The sequence below is a fragment of the Toxorhynchites rutilus genome, chromosome 3, assembly GCF_029784135.1.
Source record: "Toxorhynchites rutilus septentrionalis strain SRP chromosome 3, ASM2978413v1, whole genome shotgun sequence".
Lineage (NCBI taxonomy): Eukaryota > Metazoa > Arthropoda > Insecta > Diptera > Culicidae > Toxorhynchites > Toxorhynchites rutilus.
The window spans coordinates 196,394,945-196,420,217 of record NC_073746.1 but is presented as its reverse complement, the minus strand read 5'-3'; the positions used below and the strand labels follow the sequence as shown (position 1 = coordinate 196,420,217).

General features: G+C 41.6%; 1 protein-coding gene across 6 annotated transcripts in view; it reads left to right on the top strand.

The window, feature by feature from the left end:
• Positions 1 to 25,273, top strand: part of LOC129779526 (liprin-alpha-1) — a 458,998-nt gene that overhangs the window by 198,525 nt on the left and 235,200 nt on the right. For all 6 annotated transcript variants that reach the window (XR_008743689.1, XM_055787066.1, XM_055787064.1 and 3 more), the window contains exons 9-10: positions 16,335 to 16,685; positions 16,754 to 17,112. Coding sequence is in view for 5 of the 6 variants with exons in the window: in XM_055787066.1 (XP_055643041.1) it covers positions 16,335 to 16,685; positions 16,754 to 17,112 (710 nt within the window). In the remaining variant the exon portion in view is untranslated. The remainder of the gene's footprint in view (positions 1 to 16,334; positions 16,686 to 16,753; positions 17,113 to 25,273) is intronic.

The following is a 25,273-nucleotide window of genomic DNA, read 5'->3' as shown; positions in this document are numbered from 1 at the left end:
AAGTGTTGAATGTGTTGTATTAATTCGTCCGCAATTGTACTTTGCTGTGCAACTATTGGCACAGACTCATCAAAATCCGGAATCAAAGGCTCCGGTGAAGCCGAATTTCTATCCATATTTGTGCTTTGTGGTTTCACTTTCACTTTTTATTCGCTAGTTTATTCTGCGTTTCTTGTGGGTTTATCGTTTGTGTTTTTTTTATGTTAGTATTTGTTTATTCACTTGTGATATTCCAGGTATTCGCTTACCTCGGGTAGGGGCTAGCACCTCTGAATTAGTATCGTTTATATGTCGTTGCAATACATTCACTCAATGTGTCTGATTGCTTTTGTGTTAAAAGTAAAAACTGGGTTACTTACAGGAAAATGTGTATTCTCATCTCCTGGAGTCCTCAAATTGTTCCTTTCGTGCGGGTTCTTTGGGAGGGTTCTGTGTGTGGATCCGATTTCGCTCCTCAAACATACAAACTGCTTGGTATTCGTCCTGCAGCGGTTTCCCGGTGGATGAGTTGTTGCACTGTTGGAACGTAGCTAGTTCGGTTTTCGCGATCACTATTATCACTTAATTACCACACACTTTCACTTGACTGCGCCAGATAGGATCGTGGTATCGAGATGGATAAAAAAAACTTTATTCTCTCATTTAATACACGTCTTCTTATGTGTTAACACTTTGGAATTCAATTTGGGACTGACTCAGGCAATCCAGAGTAACCTATTTTATTGGGACGAACTACAGCGTCAGCATCCGTGTGTGGTGGCTCGCGGGTTTCGGATTGCACCTCTCGCGCGTGCGGTTCATCTTCAATTATGCTGCATGCGCGTCTCGTTGGTTTCGGGTTGCGTTTCCTGATTATGCTGCTATGCTGCGGGGGCGGGATCCCGTCGTAACGTATATATATATATATATATATATATATATATATATATATATATACATATATATATATATATATATATATATATATATATATATATATATATATATATATATATATATATATATATAAATGGAGTGATGGCTGTCTGTCTGTCTGATTCTTATAGACTCGGAAACTACTGAACCAATCGACATGAAAATTGGTATGTAGGGGTTTTTGGGGCCGGGGAAGGTTTTCGTGATATTTTGAGACCTAACTGCCATACAAATGAAACACAAATTTCTGCATTACTCGGAAATTAACCAAGCAAACGAAACCAAAGTTGGCATGTAAAAGTTTTAGGGTGCAATAGATGTTTCTATGATGGTTAGACAGTCCTTCCCCCACTCAAAGGGGGGGCTGCCATACAAATGAAACGCAAATTTCTGCATTACTCGAGAATTAATCAAGCAAATGAAACCAAATTTGGCATTTTGAGGTTTTAGGATGCAATATGGTGATAAGATACTCCTTCCCCCTCTCTTAGAGGGGGCTGCCATACAAATGAAATACAATTTTTTGCATTACTCGGAAATTAATCAATCAAACGAAACCAAAGTTGGCATGTGAAAGTTTTAGGGTGCAATAAATGTTTCTATGATGGTTAGACAGTCCTTCCCCCACTCAAAGGGGGAGCTGCCATACAAATGAAACACAAATTTCTGCATTACTCGAGAATTAATCAAGCAAATGAAACCAAATTTGGCATGTGGAGGTTTTAGGATGCAATAAATGTTTCTATGGTGTTAAGATACTCCTTCCCCCTCTCTTAGAGGGGGCTGCCGTACAAATGAAACACAAATTTTTGCATTACCCGAGAATTAATCAAGCAAATTAAACCAAATTAGGCATATGGAAACTTTAGGGTGCAATGAATGTTTCTATGGTGGTTAGATACCCCTCCCCCCTCTCTTAGGGGTGGCTGCCATACAAATAAAACACAAATTTCTGCATTACTCGAGAATTAATCAAGTAAATGGACGGGACGAAGTTTGCCGGGTTAGCTAGTATATATATATACTTGTGAACTACTGAACCGATTTAGACGGTCGACATATCAAGCTAAAGCTAATTAGCTAGTCATTCTTTGCTACACTTGCAAAAATTCTTGGTTTTGATTTTGTCGTTATTTTATTCGTTTTTTATAGTTTTCATGGTCTCGGGACCGATGGCACTATATTTTTTATATATTTTTTATGGAAAGCTGAGGATATCTCGAAATCAGGGAGACGTTTTTTGTCGTTTTTGAGTTATGATTTTTCAAAGTTACCCGATGGTCCAAAAATCATGTTTCCCTTTTTTCCAAAAAATTACTTTTTCAAAAATTTATTACTTTTGAACTACTGAACCGATTCGGCATGGCATGTCATAATCGGCATGTCAAATTAAAGCTCACTAGCAAACCATTTTTGAAAAAATAACACACTTGCCAATTAATTGAATTATAGTCACATACATCCAGTCTAGTCACATAGAAATATTGAACGAAAACTGAAAACATGTTAACTTTGAAAAATCATAACTTAGAAATGAAAAATAATACCTCTCTAGTATTCGAACATATTATGTGAAAAAACCTCTGCTTTCAGGATAAAATATAAAAAAAATATGGCGCCCTTGGTCTCGAAACGAAGTAAGCTATAAAAATCAAATATAATCAATAATTACCAAAACAAAATCCATTTTTATTCAGAATGTAATATTTTTTTTTCAAACAAGACTAGCTCATTGGCTTTAATTTGATATGTCGATCATCTGAATCGGTCTAGTAGATCAAAAGTTATGATTTTTTTTGCAGTGGAAAAAATGGGAAAAAATGATTTTTGGACCATCGGTTAACTTTGAAAAATCATAACTCAAAAACGAAAAAAAACGCCTCTCTGCTTCTAGATATGTTATGTGAAAAATCCTCAGCTTTCCATAAAAAAATATAGCGCCCTTGGTCCCGAGATCATGAAAACTAGAAAAAACGAATACAATCAATAATGACAAAACCAAAACCTGGAATTTTTGCAAGCGTAGCATTTTTCCAAGAATGACAAGAATAATTAGCTTTAGTTTAAAGTGATCAGATGGTCAGAGGTCTAACGCGGGACTAAAAAAAAACGTTATGTGAACATAAACCATAGTATAGCGAGTCTAAACTGATCAGTATTATTTCTTTTGAGTATTGGCACTCAGTTGTGATTTTTTGGTGGTTTAGATTTTGTTTACGCCCGAAAATTTTCTTATTTTTCTTCAAATTACCGAATGGAATGCTCGAAAATTCCAATTCATTTTTCATCGATTTAATGTTAACGTATGCATTCAAAAAAATGGACTAATTTCGGATGGCGATGAAAGATAATTTATAGGAACAAATTTTCTGTAAATCTTACGTTTATTAAGTCTACAACAAAAATGATTCAAGGATGTTGATTCGCAGCAGCAGCACTGTCAAGCAACTTGATGATTGTTCCATACTGCAAGCTCCACCCCACATCTGAGCAGCAGGCAACCGCCCAGAAGGAGTTGCTTGAGGTGCTGGAAAAAACATCTTTTCGGCGAAAAAAGCTAAAAACTTCTTTTCGAACTCAATGAAAGACGAGACGTACTTGATGCTAGAATTCAACGAATGGCAGGGGACCGGGTACTTTACGTTCCCCAGGTAAGCGATGACCTGGGATCAGCCCATTATGCCAAAAGATCACTGGAGGATGGATCGGTTGGAAATAAACATTGTCGCGAAGACCACCAACCTCCCCATTTCCCAGCTTCGTAGCATGTAAAAGCAAAGGAATTCCACTGAGGGAAATGATTTCTGTAAGATTATGGGCCTGATTACGAACGTAACTTCACGGTGAAAACGGAATGAAATGCATACAAATTGCATACAATTCGTTTCGTTTTAACCGTGAAGTGACGTTCGTGATCAGGCCCTTTATTTGAACGAACGAAAGCGAATTATTCAGCGAAAGGATCAATCGGCAAACACTGCTAAGGAGTGAAATCGAGCTAAAGCCTGAACTGAAGAAGAAAGATGCGACGAGGGCTGCAATCAAATATGAAAATTGACAGCAAGTGAGAAATTAGTTGGAACGAAGGATCATGTGCCGTTTTCATGTAAAAGTTCGAACAATGGACTATGGTAATAAAGTAACTGTAACTGTAACTGTCATTACTACTAGCATGAAAACCTTTGTATATATTACGATTTTTTTTTATTAATTCGTTTATTTTTGCAGGCTCAGTAACTTAAGTTTAAAGGAGCCGAATTCTTAAATATAATTTTAAAACTATATATATAAACAATTTTCTTACATCTATGGTTAGTAAGGTGGAAAACCGATTACTCGCGGTGTACTCGAGTTTAGAAGGGTGACATATTTTTAGGAGAAGGATGGGGTATAAGGAAACTGTAACAATGTTGATGAACACTCAATTCTTAAATCTGTTCGTATATCTATAGTGTTTTTACATTTCAACTTATTCTACTATTTATAGCAAGGGGACGAATTACCCGCAAAGGAAGGAAAGGAGGGTATAAGGACATAGGGACAATCACACACGAAGATCGATAGCTTTAAGGAAAACATATATATGGGACATGTAATCAAGGTCTAACCGAGCCAACACATCTCTCACCGGCACATTGGGCTGTCTTCCTCGGGCCCGAAGGGAGTTTTCTAAATTCGATCTGGCGACCAGATACACCTCGCACGACCAAACAACGTGCTCGATGTCGCGATAACCTTGGCCACAAACACAGAGATTGCTGCTGGCAAGATTGAAACGAAAGAGTAGTGCATCTAAAGAACAGTGATTGGACATGAGTCGGGAGAAGGTGCGAATAAAGTCCCGACTCAATTCCAGACTTTTGAACCACGGATTGAGGCTAACCTTAGGGATAATCGAGTGGAGCCACCGGCCCAATTCATCTTCGTTCCATTTGCGTTGCCAGTTAGCGATGGTATTTTTGCGGACTAAAGAATAAAATTCATTGAAGGCGATTTGACGCTGATAAATATCGCCTTCAATTGCACTCACCTTTGCTAATGAGTCAGCCCTCTCATTACCCGGAATTGAGCAATGAGAAGGGACCCAGACAAAGGTAATGACATAACAGCGTCTGGATAAAGCACTCAAAATTTTTCGTATTCTCTCAAGGAAGTACGGCGAGTGCTTTTCCGGCCTCACTGAACGGATAGCTTCGACAGAACTAAGACTATCCGTTACAATGTAATAGTGTTCGTCGTGAGGCGACGCTGTCCAGCGCCCAATGAATTGCTGCCAATTCAGCAATATACACTGAGCAAGGATTCTGAAGACTGTGTGAGGTGCTAAAAAATTCGTTGAACACTCCAAATCCTGTGGACTCATTTATAGTGGACCCATCAGTAAAGTACATATTATCACAATTGATACCCCTATATTTTTCATCGAAGATCGTTGGAGCGATCCTCGATCGTTGGTAATCTGAATATCCATGGATATCTTGCTTCATGGACAGATCAAAATGCACAGAGGAATTGATGTAGTCAGGGAAACAAACACGGTTGGGAATATACGAAGAAGGATCAACCTGCATGGAGATGAATTCATGATATGAACTCATGAATCCGGAGTGAAAATTTAACTCGATCAGCTGCTCAAAATTTCCGATCACCAATGGGTTCATGACCCTACACCGGATGAAGAACCGAAGAGATAATAAATTGAAGCGATCTTTTAGTGGGAGTAGGCCTGCCAAAACCTCGAGACTCATGGTATGCGTTGAGGGCATACATCCCAACGCGATACGGAGACAAAGATACTGAATTCGCTCGAGTTTAATGAGGTGTGTTTTGGCAGCTGATTGAAAACAGAAACTGCCATACTCCATCACTGAGAGAATAGTTGTTCGATACAACATTATAAGATGTTCGGGATGGGCTCCCCACCAGGTGCCAGTAATTGTACGGAGAAAGTTTATTCTTTGTTGGCATTTTTTACTCAGATACCTAATATGGGCCCCCAAGTACATTTGGAGTCGAACCAGACCCCAAGATACTTGAATGACATAGCATGAGTGATCGGTTTACCCAAAAGTTGAAGCTTTGGTTTTGTTGGTCTATGCTTCCTAGAAAAAAACACCATCTCTGTTTTCTCCGTGGAGAATTCGATCCCTAGCCCAATGGCCCAGGTTGAAAAATTGTTCAAAGTATCTTGTAAGGGTCCTTGCAGGTCGGATTCGTTTGATTCTACGACAGACACCACTCCATCATCTGCAAGTTGTCTTAGGCTGCAATTTTGTGTAAGGCAATTGTCGATGTCGCTTACATAGAAGTTGTACAAAAGGGGGCTTAAACATGAGCTCTGGGGGAGGCCCATGTAAGAGAACCGACTTACTGCCGAATCTCCGTGAGAAAAGTTCAAATGTTTCTCACAAAGCAAGTTATATAACATATTATTCAATAGAGGCGGCAGACTCCGAGAGTGTAATTTGTCTGACAAAACCTCTATTGAAACAGAATCAAAGGCCCCCTTTATGTCCAAGAATACTGAAGCCATTTGTTTTTTTTCGGCGTAAGCCGTTTGAATTTCTGAAGAAAGCAACGCAAGACAATCATTCGTCCCCTTGCCCCTGCGGAACCCATATTGTGTATCTGAGAGTAGGCCATTCGTTTCAACCCAACGATCAAGGCGAAACAAGATCATTTTCTCCAACAATTTCCGTATACAAGACAGCATTGCTATTGGGCGGTACGAATTGAAATCGGACGCGGGTTTTCCGGGTTTTTTAATAGCTATAACTCGCACTTGTCTCCAATCATCTAGAACAATATTATGCTCCAGAAACTGATTGAATAAATTCAACAAGCGATGTTTCGCCACATCAGGGAGGTTTTTCAGCAAGTTGAACTTAATTCTATCTCATCCCGGAGCAGAATTGTTACAAGAAAGGAGAGCAAGAGAGAATTCTACCATCGAAAACTCGGAATCAAGATCGTACCTATCTTGTGGTATACCTCGAACAATTTTTTGCACAGGTGCGGAATCAGGACAAACCTTCCGTGCAAAATTAAAAATCCATCGATGTGAATATTCCTCGCTTTCATTCGATGAAGAGCGATTTCTCATGTTTCGAGCCACTTTCCATAATTTTTTCATTGACGTTTCTCGTGATAAACCTCCCACAAAATTTCGCCAATAAGCACGTTTTTTCCCTTTGATCAAATTTTTGAACTGATTCTCAAGGGCAAAATACGTTTGAAAATTTTCAGGGGTTCCACGTTTCCGAAAAGCTTTAAATGCATTCGATTTATCCTGATAAAGCTTGGAACATTGGCTATCCCACCATGGATTGGGAGGCCTGGGATGGGTTTCGTTTGAGCGCGAACCGCGCTGTGATATATCAAACGAGAAATGAAGTTATACTCCTCCAATGGAGGCAAACCATCTCTGGAATTGATGGCTAGAGCAATCGCGTCCGCATATTTTTTCCAGTCAATGTGTCTTGTGAGGTCATATGCCATGTTTATAGATTCCGAAGAATTCGACCAAACGGTGATGGAAATTTTGATTGGCAAGTGATCACTACCGTTGGGGTCCTGGATTACATTCCACTTGCAATCTAACGATAGTGAATTCGAGCAAAGCGAGAGGTCAAGAGCACTTGGTTTAGCAGGAGGTTTAGGTACACGTGTTGTTTCCCCAGTGTTTAAAACGGTCATATTGATGCTGTTACAAAGGTTATATATCAACAATGAACGATTGTCATCGTACTGTTCCCCCCAGGCAGTTCCGTGAGAGTTGAAGTCTCCCAAGATCAATCGTGGCTCAGGAAGGAGTGAGCACATGTCAGCAAGTTGATTGCGGCAAACCGCAGCTCTCGGAGGCCAATACAAGCTGACAATACAGAGGTCTTTGCCTCTGATGTTTGCATGACAAGCAACAGCTTCGATCCCTCCAATAGGTGGAAGGTCAATTCGAAAAAATGAGTGGCACTTATTGATCCCCAATAGCACCACTCCGTATCTGTCATCACGGTCCAAGCGTATAATATTAAAATCGTGGAAAGAGAGATCATTTTGAGAAGAGAGCCAAGTTTCGGACAGAGCAAAAACATCACAGTTGAAGTTATGAATTAAAAATTTGAACGTATCCAATTTAGGTATAAGACTACGACAATTCCACTGTGAAACAGTGATATCTCCGACCTCTCTATTTGTATTAGACATCAAGAGAGATAATCATTGCAAGGAGGGGCCATGTTTGCATCAATTGTTGCAGAATTGTCTTTAATACTGGAAGCATTGAGATGACAATGGTTCTGATGGAGTCGGAAACATTAAAACACGTGAAGATTTGATCCACAAGGTCAGTCAACTTTATAAATCCCGATTGGGAAGTTGAGCTGGACGGACAAATAGGGACAGTTTGGGTTTTTGATGTCCCCTCGAGTGCTGGGTCGTTCGAAGGTGAACTATTCCCACGGAAGCCAGGAGGAACCTGATTTGGCTTGTCCGCTGCACTCGATTTTTTAGGCAAGCTAACAGGGGTTTACACCGGGGGGACTTGTTCTTGAAATTTGGGAGTGGTCACATTTTTGCGCCGGGGATTCCCTTTGAAAATACACGGTGTGCCCCCGCTAGCTGTGTCCGCTTCCATTTCGTCAACTGGCAACGTGGAAAAGGTATTGTGTGTCCATATTGATTTTTTTTTTTTCCAAAATATATATTTTTATAAAGGCTCATATGGCTTTAGCCTCACGGGGCCGGGAGTTCAATACAAATTTTCTTATTATCTATGTTAGTAATATGTAACCGATTACTCGCGGTTGGCTCGAGGTTAGTATTACAAGTGTTTTCGTAATTCGGATGTTGCTGTCTCCAATGTTCTGTACGTGTGCCCGACACGGGATACTTCCTATTGGGATGCAGCTGACCATTAATCAGCAACGCCTCCCTAGTCTGTACCTCATATCTAGCGTGGTGCGTCTTTCTCGACTCGAGGAATCCAGGATAGAATGGTCACTAGCCGGCGCAATCATCAGTTCGTGTAGAGTTGTCATGAGCGGTACAACCTTTGGCTCTTGTTGAATGATCAGTGGACTGCACAACCTTTGGCCCGAGTGTCTGTAAAGAGTGTGTGTATGTATTGCCGCGACTAAGTAAAAGTTTATCGATCGGATAGGAGGGATATGAAACGGGGACACAACGAAGGAAACATCATTAAACGTTGACATCGGCGTTTCTGAGGAACAGGTATAGATGAAGCAGAAGATCAGGATCCCGGCTACCTAAGATATCCCGGACGGGGATATCCGATTGTCTGCCTTGTGCTCTTAGTGCTCTAGAGAGCTGAGAGCGAGCAGCATGGAACCGGATACACGACCAGACAACATGCTCGATGTCGTGGTAGCCATCGCCACAATCACAAAGATTGTTTGCTGCGAGCCCAATGCGATAGAGATGCGCGTTTAGGTTGTAGTGATTGGACATAAGCCGAGATATCACGCGAATGAAATCACGACCTACATTCAATCCCTTGAACCATGCCCTCGTCGAGACCTTAGGGATAATCGTGTGTAACCAACGACCGAACTCATCTCCACTCCACATACGCTGCCAACTTACGAGCGTATACTGACGAGGAATGTGGAAAAATTCATTATAAGCAATTTGCCTTTCTAAAAGAGTGCCTTCTAAAGCGCCCACCTTAGCTAGCGAGTCCGCTTTCTCATTCCCCGGAATCGAGCAATGAGAGGGAACCCATGCTAAGGTAATCTTGAATAATTTTTCGACCAAAACACTCAATAGTTGTCTTATTCTTGTTAGGAAATAAGATGAGCGTTTATCAACCTTCATTGAGCGGATTGCCTCTAATGAGCTGAGACTGTCTGAAAAAATAAAATAGTGGTCGATGGGCAATGTTTCAATGATCCCCAGTGCGTAGTATATCGCACCCAGTTCAGCAACATACACGGAACAAGGATCTTTGAGTTTGAAAGAGGCACTGGAATTTTCATTGAAGATGCCAAAGCCAGTGGACCCGTTTATGAATGAACCGTCAGTAAAGAACATTTTATCAGATCTAACTTTCCCATATTCTGCCGAAAATATCGGCGGAATAGAATCTGAGCGTAGATGATCTGGGATTCCATGGATTTTTTGTCGCATGGACAGATCAAAAATGACAGAGGAATTGCAAAAGTATGGGAAGCAAACTTGGTTGGAGATGCCTGGTGAAGGGTGCACGTCGTGGGTAAGGTACTCATGGTATAAAGACATAAAACTTGACTGAGGAATCAGTTGGAGTAGATTTTCGAAGTTATCAATCACCAATGGATTCATGATCTTGCAACGGATGAGAAATCTGTAGGATGAACCGAAGAGTAAGCGGGGGTACTCCTGCCAAAACTTCGAGACTCATCGTATGTGTCGAATGCAAACACCCCATTGCTATACGCAAGCAACGATATTGTATTCTCTCCAGCTTGAGAATATGAATCCTGGCAGCTGATCGGAAGCAAAAACTGCCATATTCTAACACTGATAATATCGTTGTTTTGTATAACTGAATGAGGTCTCCTGGATGGGCACCCCACCATGTTCCGGTTATTGTTTGGAGAAAATTGATTCTTTGCTGGCATTTCTGTTTCAAATACGCAATGTGTATTCCCCAGGTACATTTAGAGTCAAAATATACTCCAAGGTATTTGAAAAACATCGAGTGCTTGATCGTTTTGGCGGATAGGTGAAGCTGGAATTGGGCGGGTTCGTGCTTCCTAGAAAAAACGACCATTTCGGTTTTCTCCGTAGAGAATTCGATACCCAGCTTGAGAGCCCACGTGAACAGATTGTTCAGGGTATCTTGCAAGGATTTTTGCAGAACGGCGGGATTAGTACCCGTGATGGAAATAACTCCATCGTCTGCAAGTTGTCTCAGCGTGCAGTCTCTAGTTAGACAATTATCTATATCATTGACGTAAAAACTGTACAAGAGGGGGCTTAGGCAGGAGCCTTGTGGTAGGCCCATAAAACTGTATCGAGAAGATTTCAAGCTGCCATGATTGAAAAACATGTGCTTTTCTGACAGTAAATTGTACAGGAAATTATTCAGAATTGGTGAAAGTCCACGATTATGAAGTTTCTCTGAGAGAATTTCCATGGAAACTGAATCAAATGCCCCTTTGATATCGAGAAAAACGGAAGCCATTTGTTCTTTGCGAGCAAATACGATTTGGATTTCAGAAGATAGCAGCGCGAGACAATCATTTGTCCCTTTACCTCGACGGAAGCCAAACTGCGTATTTGACAGCAAATTGTTCGCTTCAACCCACTTGTCCAAACGAAGTAGAATCATTTTCTCTAACAATTTACGAATACAGGATAACATTGCAATCGGCCTATACGAGTTGTGATCGCAAGCCGGCTTGTTGGGTTTCCGTATGGCTATCACTCTCACTTGTCTCCAGTCATGCGGGACAATATTCAGCTCCAGAAACTTGTTGAACAAGTTCAGCAAACGCTGTTTTGCCAAGTCGGGAAGATTCTTCAACAAGTTGAATTTAATCTTGTCCGACCCCGGAGCTGAATTGTTACATGAGAGGAGGGCAATTGAGAATTCCACCATCGAAAAATTCTCATAGTCGCATTGGAGCGGAATGTCGCGTACGACGCTTTGTGCAGGAACGGAATCAGGACAAACCTTTCTTGCAAATTTGAAAATCCAACGGTCAGAGTATTCCTCACTTTCATTTGTATGGTTCCAGCCACGCATTCTCCTAGCCGTATTCCAAAGAGTGCTCATAGCGGTCTCCCTTGACAAACCATTGACGAACTTTCGCCAATATCCACGCTTTTTTGCTTTAATCAGACCTTTTAGTTTGGCTTCTAGAGCTTGGTGCTTTCGAAACCATTCCACTAGTCCAGTTTTCCTGAATTTTTTGAAAGCGGATGATTTTTCAAGGTAGACCTTTGAACACTCCTTGTCCCACCAAAGTGATGGAGGACGACGTCGTAAAGTGGTAGCAGGAACACGTTTCTTTTGAGCTTGAAGTGCGCTTTCGTAAATCAAACTCGATATAAAATTATACTCTTCGAGTGGAGGAAGTCCATGCATTGAAACAAGTGCTTCAGATATTATTTCTGCAAATTTTCCCCAGTCAATATTTTTCGTGAGGTCATACGCAATATCGACTGACTCACGAGAACCTGATTCATTGGCGATCGATAAAATTATTGGCAGGTGGTCACTACCGTGGGGATCTTGGATTACCTTCCACATGCAATCCAGGGATAACGAAGAAGAGCAAAGTGATATGTCTAGCATGCTTGCCCGTGCAGGAGGGTTGGCTATTCTAGTTGCTTCCCCAGTATTCAAAACTGTCAATTTGAAGTTGTCACACAGATCATAAATCAAAGTGGCACGGTTGTCATCGTAGAGTGAACCCCATGCTGTTCCATGGGAGTTGAGGTCACCTAAGATTAGCCGCGGCTCCGGCAGTGCCTCGATGATATCATAAAACTGATGGCGGCCAACCATAGTTCTTGGAGGAATATATATCGAGGCAATGCAGAGGTCTTTGCCATTGATTTGTGTCTGGCAAGCGACAACTTCAATGCCTGTCATCGATGGGAGAGTGACTCTATAGAAGGAGTGGCATTTTTTGATCCCCAATAGTACGCCACCAAACGAGTCATTTCGATCGAGGCGAATAATGTTGAAATCGTGGAAATTCAGTTCGTCGGCTGAAGAAAGCCATGTTTCACAGAGGGAAAATACATCACAGTTAGAACTATGAATTAAAAATTTAAATTGATATAGTTTAGGGATGATGCTTCTGCAATTCCACTGTATTACAGTGGTCAAATCCTTGACCTCTTGCACTGAATCAGGCATCGAGGGAAATGAACGCTGCTAAAAAACCACATTTTTCTTTCAAAAATGTTCTCACAATCGGAAGCAAACATAAAACTATGCTTTTAAGAGGGTCATTTATATTTAAAGCATTTAAAATATTGTCCACCAGGTCAGAAAGCGCAAGCAAGCCAGATTGTGGCTGTTGCCTCGACCGCGAAAAAGGAACAGACGTGTTGGGCTCTGCTCCGGGAAGTGCTGAGGACCCCTGGTGCGTAGAAGAACCGCTTAAACCAGGAGGTACTTGCTTCGGTCTATTCTCAGCACGTTCGATACGAGGTTTCATTCCAACTTGGGAAGTTTCGGTCTTCTTTCTGGGGAGTGATGGAAAAGAAGTAATTTTTCTTTTCCTAATGGCACCCTGCGATGTACCGGAACTTCCTGCATTGGGAGCGTCTGCAACAGGCTCGTCGTTCTGCAGAATGGAGTAGGGATTGTCCTGAGTCGTTGAGGCGGAACTCTTAAGCATTTCTGCATAAGTCCGCTTGGAACGTTCCTTTAAGGAACGCTTGAGTTTTTCCCCTCGTTGTATGTACACCGGGCATTGAGAAAGATCATGGGGGGCCCCGTCGCAATGAAGACACTTGCGCTCTTTTGCGCAAGAAGTCCCATCATGATTCTCTCCACAATCTGCGCAACGTTGTTTATTGCAACAATAGGCGGCCGTGTGACCGAGTTGCATACATTTGTTGCATTTCATTACCCGGGGTACAAACAACCGAACAGGTAAACGAAGAGCACCTATTGCAACGTAGTTTGGAAGAGCGGAACCCTCAAATGTCACTCGAAAAGAGTTTGTCCGATTGAGAACTCGTTTGTCATTTTTAAGTGACACAGACTTCAGTCGATCGCATTCAAGAATCTTCACACTTTTAAGTGAGAAATTCTTGAAGCGACCGACACCATCGAGTATCTCTTTTCGAGTCAAACCCTTTTCGTTTATTACACCGTCTATTTCAACGTTGCAACAGGGTACGTATACGCGATACTCAATCGCAAAGAGATCACAGCGCGTTATTGCATTCGCTTGGGTCCTGCAAGAGACGACAACTCGTAATTTGTCTGGCCCCATCCGAGTAATTTCAGTAACTTTGGAAAATTTCTGCGTTAGCTCTTTTGAGATGCGAATGACATTAAGAGGTTTTGATTTTCGTCTAAAGTATACAATGAATGGACCTTTGAATCCCTCCGGGTATTCCTTTAGACGAAAATCATGTTTTTCATCAATTTCCTCATCTTCAGAGCTTTCTACTTCATACACAGAATTTTCCTCCTCAACGTCTGCTTCATCCTCCTGCTCTTCAGGAGGTGGGTCAGCATCAGAAACATTCAATGACGTGGATGGGGGATCCTCCCCACCCTCAGCCATAATAATGAATTAGTCACCTGTTCGATGTGAACAGTGTAGAATAATAATAAAAAATAGAAAAAAAAATGAGTAAATAAATTATATTTGTATTCAAGGTATATTTAAATTATATTTATTTCAATTTTTTATTGTATAAAATTCAAAAATGAAAAAACGTTTCAACAAAAGTTCAACGGTAATGTAAGAAAGATGTACACCCCTAATGCCAACGCTTGCCGATTTGGAAAATACAATGTTGGACAATGGTGTAAATCATACACAGGAGGTTGAAGGAATGATATATGGAACAATAGAAAAATAAACTTCTACTTGCCGCTGCTGTGTAGCGTGTGATGAATGTGTGTTGATCTGAACTGGATCCTCAGCGTCTCGATCGTGCACCACTTTTAATTAAGCTCGCTTCACTCGCAAGCACTGATGAAAAAAAGCACAATATAGATCTGCGTGAAAAAAAAACACCGTTATCGGATCGATTCTCAAACTTGTCCGATCAGCTCGCGAGTTCTCGAACGAATGATTGTTGTTGTTGTTGGGCCAGTGGAGAAGTGCCCTTCAAAATTTCCGCAAAAGTGCGCTTCGAGCGTTCCTTTAAAGAGCGCTTCTGTTTCTCCCAGCGACTCTTGTAAGTTTCACAAGCTGAGAGCACATGTGGAGTCCCCCCACAATATGGACACTTATGCTCAGTCGCACTGCAAGATTCGCCCACATGTTGCTCTCCGCAAGTTGCACAGCGCTCCTTGTTGCCACAATAAGCTGAAGTGTGGCCGACTGACTTGCATTTTTGGCAAGTCATGGGCTTTGGGTCGAAGAGTCGCACCGGTAGCCTCAATTTGTTCACCATAACGTAGTCCGGGAGAGCGGAACCAGCAAAAGTTACTCTAAACGAGTCGGACGGCGTGAATTTTGTGATTTCCTTTTCTTGGGAGACTTTACCGAGTTGGCGACAGTCCAAGATTATGACTTACGCCGAAGGGAGCTTCTTGAACTTGCCAACTCCTTCACTTCTAATTTTTTCGCACGTCAGACCCGTTTCAGTTATCACCCCCTCCGATTTCTACGTCATTGGAGGAAATCCATACGCGATATTCGAGAATGAAATGCTTATCAGCAACAATCTCGTTTGCATCCTTCCGTTCAGACACGACAACTCGTAATTTGTTCGGTCTGACCTTGAAAATTTCTTCTACGGAAGTGTATCTGGTCAGATCTTTCATGATCTGAATCACGTTAAGGCCTTTTCCATTTGGTTTTGGCCGGAAGAAAACAACCCACGGGACAGTTCCAGGTGCATCTTCTGGATAGACTCTGATACGTGGAGCGGAGACAACAGAGGGAGAAGACGAGGACGAGGATTGAGTTGTAACGGTAATATCAGAAGGAGGAAGCGAAACCGAGGAAGGGTGAGGGAGAGTGGGAGTATTGGAGGGCTGAGGAGGGAGAGTGGAAGAATCGGAAAGTTGGGGAGGGAGACTTGCGAGTTTTTTCAAGAGGGGCTTAGTAGGGTGAGTTGACTCGTCCCCGGAAGAGTTATCGCGTTTGAGTGCTCTTCCTGTTTCCTTTTTCATACATAAGGGGGAGTCACTTGTTTCCATGTCGGAGATTTCCATATAAGGAGACTCCCCACCACCCTCTGCCATTACGTGGAACTTTAATTCTAATTATGATTTTTGTATATAATATATAGAAAATAATAATGAAATAAAAATAATGAAAAAAAAACTCTTATAATTAATTTTTTATGACTATACCTAAATTTGCACACAGTGCGTATGATTCAATGACTGCTTCCGCTGACCACGCTCTCCACACTATCGTCAGGGGGAGCCGATCTGGCGTGGAGGTAACATCCATACTTCTCACGCTCAAGATCACGAGTTCAATTCTCACTCCCGACATTCTTCCAAAATGGAAGGTAAAAGTGACGAACCAGCCAGAAGCGTTGAAAGTCACTATAATACAGAAAAAAAAAAAAAAACTATCGTCAGTGTATTGGTGTCGAACGGGCAATGAATGCCGATGCACGAACAAAAGATGACAGCGCTCGCTGTGGAATAATTTCTCCTCTCGTTGACAATTATTCTTTACCAAAATTCATGTGTCCGCATTTATTAGTGTTCAACCTATTTTACTTTAACATGGTTTAATTCTAGATTTATTTTTCAGGCTCAAGAACGCCACGGTTCGGCAGAAGATAGAATATCTCGACTTGAAGCAAGTGTAGAAGAAAAAAATGCAGAAGTGATGCGCTTGAATCAAAGACTGAAAATGAATGAAGAGCACAATCAGAGGTTATCATCAACAGTTGACAAACTTCTGTCGGAATCAAATGATCGATTGCAAGTCCATTTAAAAGAAAGGATGACAGCTCTAGAAGAAAAAAATATTCTTACTCAGGAGTTAGACAAAGCAAAAAAATATGCAGAAGAAGTGAATCAAGAAAAGTCTGAAATAATAAAAGAGATGTCCAAAAATAGGCTAGAAATGGAAAATTTTAAAAGGCAACTATTACAACAAGTATGTAAAAAAAATTTATTTATGAAATTCACTAACCCATTCTGAAAATATTACTAAACTTTCAATAGGAAATCGCTTTCAACATACAACAAACAGAAGCTTTAACTAGAAGTCTGTCACCTACGAATGCAGTCGATGGCGACAGCTTTTCAAGGAACGCTCCGCATGCTAACTTTGAAGCCATTAGTATTAGAAGAAAACAACAGTTGATGGAAGAGGAGCAGTTTGCAAGACTGTCTGAACAAGACTGGAGTAAATTACAACAAATGTCAGGTGTACCAAATTTCGAAAGCGGAACTGTGGATGCTGATGATACGGACAGTTTGTTTAGTGCTGCCGAAATAATTTCACCCAGTGGTCATACTGATGCTCAAACCCTTGCTTTGATGTTACAAGAACAGTTAGACGCAATTAATAATGAGATAAGGTAAGAACTAATATTTTTCATCCATGGTATTTCTGTACTCTAGACTTAGCGTTAAAAACGTCATGCAAATATTTTTATAATGTTCGAATGATACTCACAAATAGTAAAATCATTTGGATCTACTCCACATTGAGGGTAATGGTGGTACAAAAAAAAATTCGGTAATCATGGCCTTGTAGTGGTCATTTGCTGTAACGTTGTGGACGGTATGAATTCCTCGAATACCGCATCTTATACACTGCGTTTCATTACTATAGAACCACTCCATATTTCTGAGATTCCAGAGATATGTAAGAAGTCGGTTTAATTAAAGTATATAGTGTAGGATATAATAACTATCTTCATTTATAAGACTGGCCATTTGAACTTTATTACTCTGTCCCGGCGAGAAATAATAAAAAAAAAACTAAAATTCCAGTGTTTCATAATTATAGGACCAGATGAAAAAACTCTCACTTCTTTACAAAATTAACGTCAATTTCACATGAATTACAATAGGTTTTGAATTCGTAGATCATCTCTAGCTCGATTCAAATAACCATTCGGACTTATTTCGACCAAGCTTCGTGCCAATCATAGAATTACTGAGGAACTCGCTTTCGTGGATAAACCGCACCACGGATTATCCGCTCGTGGATAATCGGGGTTCTACTGTACTTCATTGCATTTCTACCTGTGCATTTGTGTTGGTGAAAAGCTATTAGAATCAGGTATTTTTGAAAATATTTTCCTCAAACCATGAAAATCCCTTCTCCAAAGCTGCGGGTCCAAAAACTAATGTGGAAGCAAATCACTATCTAAGAAGAATTTCTGATAAAAATAAATTCAAGTTGAATAGAATTTCGAATTTCTATGAAACGCAGTGTACAGACACCTGATAGATCGGGCCTAGACACTTTGCAGTACTCAACTTGGGTAAAATCCATGCATTTGCAGCATCTCAATACTTGCTGATTAGTTCTCAGGGAGCACACTGTTCATCCGACATTCATCTTGCCAATCTCCAGCAACTTGCTTGCTGTGGTGCTTGATAACCCTTTCGCTACGAGCGTCGTCTATAGGCGACATCCGCGCGATGACCTGTGTGTACGAGCATCGTCTTTAGATGACATGAAAGTGATACTGCCCCTCGTTCACACTAGCGCGATGTACATACTTTGTGGCGCAATGCTTTGTTCGGCGGTCTACTCGACTGATCTCATCCAGATTTCTACATTCTACCACATTTTTTGGGACTGTGCTCTCACATTCGCTTTTTCCTCCAACGATTTCTCGACAAGTTCTACATAGACTGAGCTCTTTGCCGAACAGCATCTCTCCTTTTTGGGTACGACTTGCTTTGCCCACGTTTTCTCCAAGATTTTTTTCTTTTTACCTTTAGCAAATTCTCGTGTATCTGTCTAAAGTGACATTTGGTGCTGTCGGGGGAAGTTGTGCATCTGGTGTTAAAATTTCAATCTTCGTAATAAGGCACGTAGAACAATTAGTGATGAAGGTCTGTTTCACAAAAATATCGCTGCTTAAGTCATCGAATAAATTCATTCATTTGTTGCACACAGCTCGCAATGATTGTGTGAGATAGGAGGCTGAATAGGGCAAAGCATATTGTCTCTTCTACATGCTGTGCGTGATCTAAGAATGACTAACCAAATGTCATTATGAGGCAGTTACACGGGATAGTCTCGCGAGCACTAATGCGGAAGCATTTCTTCGTGTACACAATACATGTGCATCGTTCGCATCGAAACGCGACGAGGCTTTCCTGATCGCATGATCGCAAAATTTTACGTAAGAGAAGAGAAAGAGCCAATCCCATGCTCGCGTACTAAAGCCCGGTCTCATCGCTTGCAAATGGAAGAGTTGTGAGGAAGAAAAAATCGATACACGTCTTTCGAAATTTAAGCGCGCACAGGAAGTCTGCTCGCTCGGCTGCCTTCTGCCTCGCTCATTTGTTGCAGACAGCTCCCAATGACTCTGTGAGATACGAGACTGGATAAAGCCAAGCACACTGTCTCTTTTGCGTGCTGTACGAGATCTCGGAAAGTCTAGCTACGAGGCTTAATGTACTCGTAGAGTTCATCAGATACTTCTTGGCTCCACTAAATCTTACGTATTGCAGACTGTGTTCTTCGATGTATTTACCGCTGCTGGTCTCTAGTGCTGGTGATTGACTCAGCACTGCTGATCTAATCTCCTGCCCTCTTCTGGTAAAAATATTCACCTCTTATGTTACACTCTCGATTTCTGTTTCATTTATATATTTCTCCATATTTTTGGGTTCCCCTTCTGACGGAAAGGGGAAAACTTGATTTTTCTTGAAAATTTTTTATTTATAATGATTAGTTTACAAAAAAACACTTTGCAAGTTTTTTTCTACTTAGTTTGTTGGTTAAAGTTATACTTAAAGGCACATAAAATGTTCATTTTGTCGTCTTCTAATCCAGATCAGATCTCATAAACAAAATTTTCAGAAGAGGAAGAAACACGTTCAGAGTCCAATTATGTTGGGCGTATAGTACGAAGAGCATCGAATACCATTGTCATGTATTTGTCTCCGATGCTCTCCGTACGAAAACTCTTGTCTGAGAGTTTTCATCAATTCGTTTATAGACGTTGAGCTTAGGCTGGACGTTGATACCTATGATTGCTGCAATCGTCATTCAAGTTTTTGCTTGATGCTCAACTGTTCTGTAGGTTGTGCATCATACAATGGATTTTCTCTTCCTGTTATCCACCTACTGAATTTATATCATCAGCGTTAAATTTCATCAAGTCACGAACAATTTCAAATGCCTGCTTGATTAATGCAGTCCGCGACGTTTGATAGTAGACGACTAAGACATCATTAATTGTGTCACCACCACAAATGATTATTCATATACGTGACCAAATTTAGCTATAAGAAACGTCTTTCTGCAATCCTTCCAATCAGAGCTTCAAGGAGCTGCTTCGTAATTTCTGTTGTTCTGGTCTAGCTGTTCTAGCATAAATAGCATAGGAGGTCGTTGAATCGTCACTATAATACTAGTTGTCTAACCGATCATTGATTGTAAAATTACCGGTCATTTGGTAATGGAAAATGATCTGGTATTACCGGTAAAACCGGTTAACAATCCCTAGTTCCCATTTTCCCATACATTAGTTCTGTTCGTACCTACCCGGACAATAACGAGCAACTAATGTATTCGTTTCTGCTTGCTTCCATATTTTTTGGTATTTATACCGATTCGAGATTTGGTATCGATCCAGTTAGCGAACAGGCAGCATCCATTCCTATCACCTACAAATACACACACAGATTTTTGTGTAAGGAATATTCCGAAACGACCCAACCCAGCCAAGTGGTCGGTAGATTGTCATGAGAGTAATCCCAAAATTCAACAGTCCTCATTGAACCGTTTATATCTCGTCGAATCTCATAGTTTCCACATTCTCTGATATTAGTTCAACCAAGGTTCGCTATTACCTGTGAAAGATTTCAGGAGAATCTTTTTCCCTCATTATTTTCTAGTTTCTTTTATTTCGGCAGTGTGCTCCGCCGAAGTGCTACCCCTGTACGGAGTTCTGCGGCGAAAAGTATGCACATGAAGCTGGTGTGATCGAAGAGCAGTATGAATTTCATGTCGTCGACGTCATGACGACGCTCGTACACACAGCTCGTCGCGCGGATGTCGTCTGTAGACGACGCTCGTACACACAGGACGTCGCGCGGATGTCGTCTATAGACGACACTCGTAACGAAAGGGTTAAGGAAGAGATTTTAAATAAGTTTAACCAGATAGCACAGATCTTCTTCACCACGTCGAAGGGGTGTTAGAAGATCATGCTGTATTCGATCACCACTTTCAGGATTCCCAACGTTCTACGATAAAGTATGCGTATTTATCCCAGAGCTGCAACCTTGGTATCGGTGATCGCAGGCCACTGTTATTTCGATAGTTCGAGAGCGGAGGCTCTGGTTGGATGGTGCACCGTTTCACTGGGGGAAACGAGCCTTGGACGCTATAACTTGCAAAGTTCTCAGCGGAAACACTCTTGCACAAAGTACAAAGCACAAAGAATAACACTATGCGACAGGTTTACAGCATAAAAACATCCGATGTTCTTTATTTCACGTTGCGACGGGATTCTAAATCGATCACTTACATATTATGGGGGAAAAACACGTTTGAACACGTTTTGTTTGTATAAGTCTCTTGCATCTGCTGCGGCTTTGCTTCTCTCTTGGCTCTATTTGTTGCACACTCTTTGACGGATGGAAAAATACCGCCCTGCTTCTCGCTGCTGGGCCGCTATGCTCGCTGACAGGAAATCACAAAGAGTGGAGGGGATGAATTTGCGACGCAATATTCCTCTCTTCTCTTCAGGGACTGAACACCACCATACAACTTTTTTGCACTAAGTATCGGAAACCTCGATCGACTGCCGATTCTGATAGCTTTGTGTATTGATGCCTGGAGTCATGTGCCCCTCCACTAGCAATATCATCGGAGTAAGTGAATACAAACATTCCCTTCGGTAGTACTCAGAACAAGTTGTTCATAACTGCCAGGAAGATGGTGAGTGCTACGACGAAATCTTCAGGTACACCAATTTCTTCACGAAAGCGTCTTGAACTGGTGTTCCCACTTTTACCTCAATGTTTCATTTTGTTGCGGAATTCTTGATTAAATGTAGTTGGTGGCCGTCTATGCTCCAATCTGTCATCATCTCCAGAACGAGTGAGATCCGTTCCTGCAAATCCAGAGCTAACATCTCCACGTTTTGTCAGTTCCTTTTAGCTTCGGCTACCATCTTTCCTAGAGACGTGAAATATGTTTTTTTATTTTATTTTGGCTTAACGTCTTTACAACATGGCTTGATTCACAATTTTTCGCCGATTAAATCGGTTCGTGGCTATCTCTCTCCAATTCCGCGGACACCCCGTGCTCACCATGTCATGCTCTAACCACCTTGATCGTTGTTCTCCTCGTCATCTCATACCAGCTTCGTCATCTCCTTCCAGCTTTGATTACTTTCTGGATACTGGATCCGCCGGTGAGTTACGTGAGCTCGTGGATCATCCTTCGCCTCCATACGCCATCCTCCTGTACACCGCCGAACGAGCTCTTTGAACGGCGGGTGTTAATAGCTCTTAACACCTGCCGTTCAAAGACTACGAGTGCTCGCAAGTTCTCTTCGAGTATTGTCCACGTCTCGTGCCCGTAGAGGAGAATCGGTCTTATGAGCGTTTTGTACAGGGAACATTTCGCACGACTGCTAAGTCTGTTTGACCTTAAGTGTTTGTGGAGACTATAGTAGGTACGACTCCCATTGATAATGCGTCTCCGGGGTTCCCGGAATAAATCGCCACAGAAAACGACTGCAACAGAAACCACCGCTTATAAAATGTGTAGTAGGCTATAAATATTGTGGCGCGGTATTGTATTTCAAAACAAGAATTAACCGGGCAAACGTATCGCCCCAGGCAAACGTAACGCCCCGGGCAGACGTATACCGTCCGACGCTCGCTAGAGCTCGGTCGGACATTGCTAAAGGATCGTATCCTATGTTTCAAACTAACCGGGCAATCAGTGGATCCCAGGTTTGCGTGCGAGACACCGCCGCTTCCGACGGCGGGTCGGCGGTGGACTCGGATTGCGTCATCTTGGCGGCATGGGCCGCCTCGATTCCTTATCCTCGCCAAATGGGGACTTCGTCCCCATTACATTGTCCTCAGAATAAATTTCGAAAAACGAGAACAAGAGAATAAATTTATAATAGAAATGTGAGGCACATGATGTTTTTCCCGCGCCAAATATTTCTAGCCTACTACACTTTTTCTAAGCGGTTGTTTCTGTTGCAGTTGTTTACTGTGGCGATTTATTCCGGTCACCCGTCTCCGGATCTCGGCTGGTATCATTGTCAGACGTTACCATTGAGCCAAGGTAAACAAATTGGTCCACTACTTCGAACTCATCGCCATCGATCATTACACTACTACCTAGTCGGGTCATGTCGTGCTCGGATCCGGAAGCCAGCATGTATTTGGTTTTAGACGCATTGATTTTCAGTCCAATTCTCTCTGCTTCGTGCTTAAGTCTGGTATAATGTTCAGCTACCGTCTCAAATGTTCTGCCGACAATGTCTACGTTATCAGCGAAGCAGATGAATTGACTGGAAAAATCGTACCACGCAAGTTAAACGCCGCTCGTCTCATAACACCCTCTAGCGCAATTAATCAGCCTTTTCAGCTTCACGGGGTAGTTGTTTTCGTCCATGATTCTCCATAGCTCTTTTCGTGTTACTGAATCGTATGCGGCTTTAAAGTCGATGAATAGATGATGCGTATGGACTCTGTACTCACGGCATTTCTAGAGGATCTGCCGCAAGGCGAAAATTTGGTCAGTAGTAGACCGACCTTCGATGAAGCCGGCCTGATAACCTCCCACGAATCTGTTTGTCAGTGGCGATAGACGACGGAAGATGATTTGGGAGAGTACTTTGTAGGCGACATTCAGGACGGTGATTGTACGAAATTTTTCACAGTCTAGTTTGTCCCCTTTCTTGAAGAAAGGGCAAATAACCTCATCTTTCTACTCCTGCGGTAGTTGTTCTGTTTCCCAAATTCTGTCAATCAGCCGATGCAGATAACTAACCAATTTTTCCGGGCCCATCTTGATAAGCTCCGCTCCGATGCCATTGTTGCCAGTTGATTTGTTGTTCTTCAGCTGTTTAATAGCATTCTTAACTTCACCTGTCGTTGGTGGTGGTACATCTTCATTATTTACTGCACCAACGTGATCGCTTCTATCGTGATCGTGATCGCTGCCTGTACGCCATTCAGGTGTTCATCGAAGTGCTGGTTCTACCTTTCGATCACATCACGTTTATTCGTCAATATACTCCCATTCTTATTCCTATACATTTCTACTCGCGGCACGAAGCCTCTTCGGGATGCATTGAGTTTCTAGTAGAACTTTCGCGTCTCATGAGAACTGGTGTTCGAGTTCTTCGCACTCCTCTTCCTGGCGGCGCTTCTTTTCCTGGAAGAGTTGGGTTTGTTGTCTCCGCTTCTGTCTATATCGTTCCACGTTCTGACGGGTAGCTTGATGCAGCATTAGCTCCCGCCCAGCGTTCTTCTCGTGTAACACTTGCTGACACTCATCATCGAACCACTCGTACATCATCATCGAACCACTTGTACCGTCGTCTTCGTTCTGCTTGTCCTAAGATGTTCTCCACTACGCTGTTTATGGCTGTTTTAACACTTTCGTCGCCCCGTCACCCAGATATGGGTGACACTTTCCTCGTTTAAATTAAATAGGATTTTTAAAACGAATTTGACTGAATAGACACCTAAGTGAAACTACAGGATATGTGGAAAAATAATAAAAACAACCATATCAATATAATGTTTATCCTAAACTTTTTATTAATTTATAGTTAATTTATACTTCAGTTTTGCGTTGTTTGTAACCATAATGAAGCCTTTTTCGTCAAAGTATGCTGATGGAAAAACGAGAAGATAATTTTCAGCAATGTCTCTCATCGGAGGATACTGTTTGTCAATGTTTCGTTATAACTAGAACATATGTCAAATATGGTTGTACTCCTGCCTCATCTGTGCTGATGATAATCAACTTTTCTTGCATTATCACCTAGGCTCATTGCAGGGATGAGATATAGTACTGATTTATTATCCATTGATGAATTTTAAAATTTTGAAGATCTAAAAACATTTTAGTAAAATCCTTGTGTAATGCGTCTGCTTAAATTTTGTTTTGAAAGTTTTGTTAGAAGGGCCAATATTATTGATATTGTTTCAATCAAGTTGAAATTGTCACCCTGCAGCTGAAACACAGATTCAAAAAAGCTGAAAATCTTGCTATGCAAGAGGGTCTTGGTGGTCAGCGAACTCCAGCATGTAGAAGTAAGTAAAGATTTCGTCGTTTTTCTCATATAGCTGAGCAAATAAAGGGTGTGTCACATAAAATTGCATCACGGAAAAAACGCTGTAGAAATTCACCCAGTAGACCGATCCTTTTGAAAATTTTAGACAGTAAAATAAAAACTATTAAACAACTTTTGGCACTCCAACACGTCCTTTGAATAGTGGCACGAAGCGAGATCCGGCCAGAAGATGGTCGGGCCCTCGTGCTGCTTCAATAGTGGTAGTACG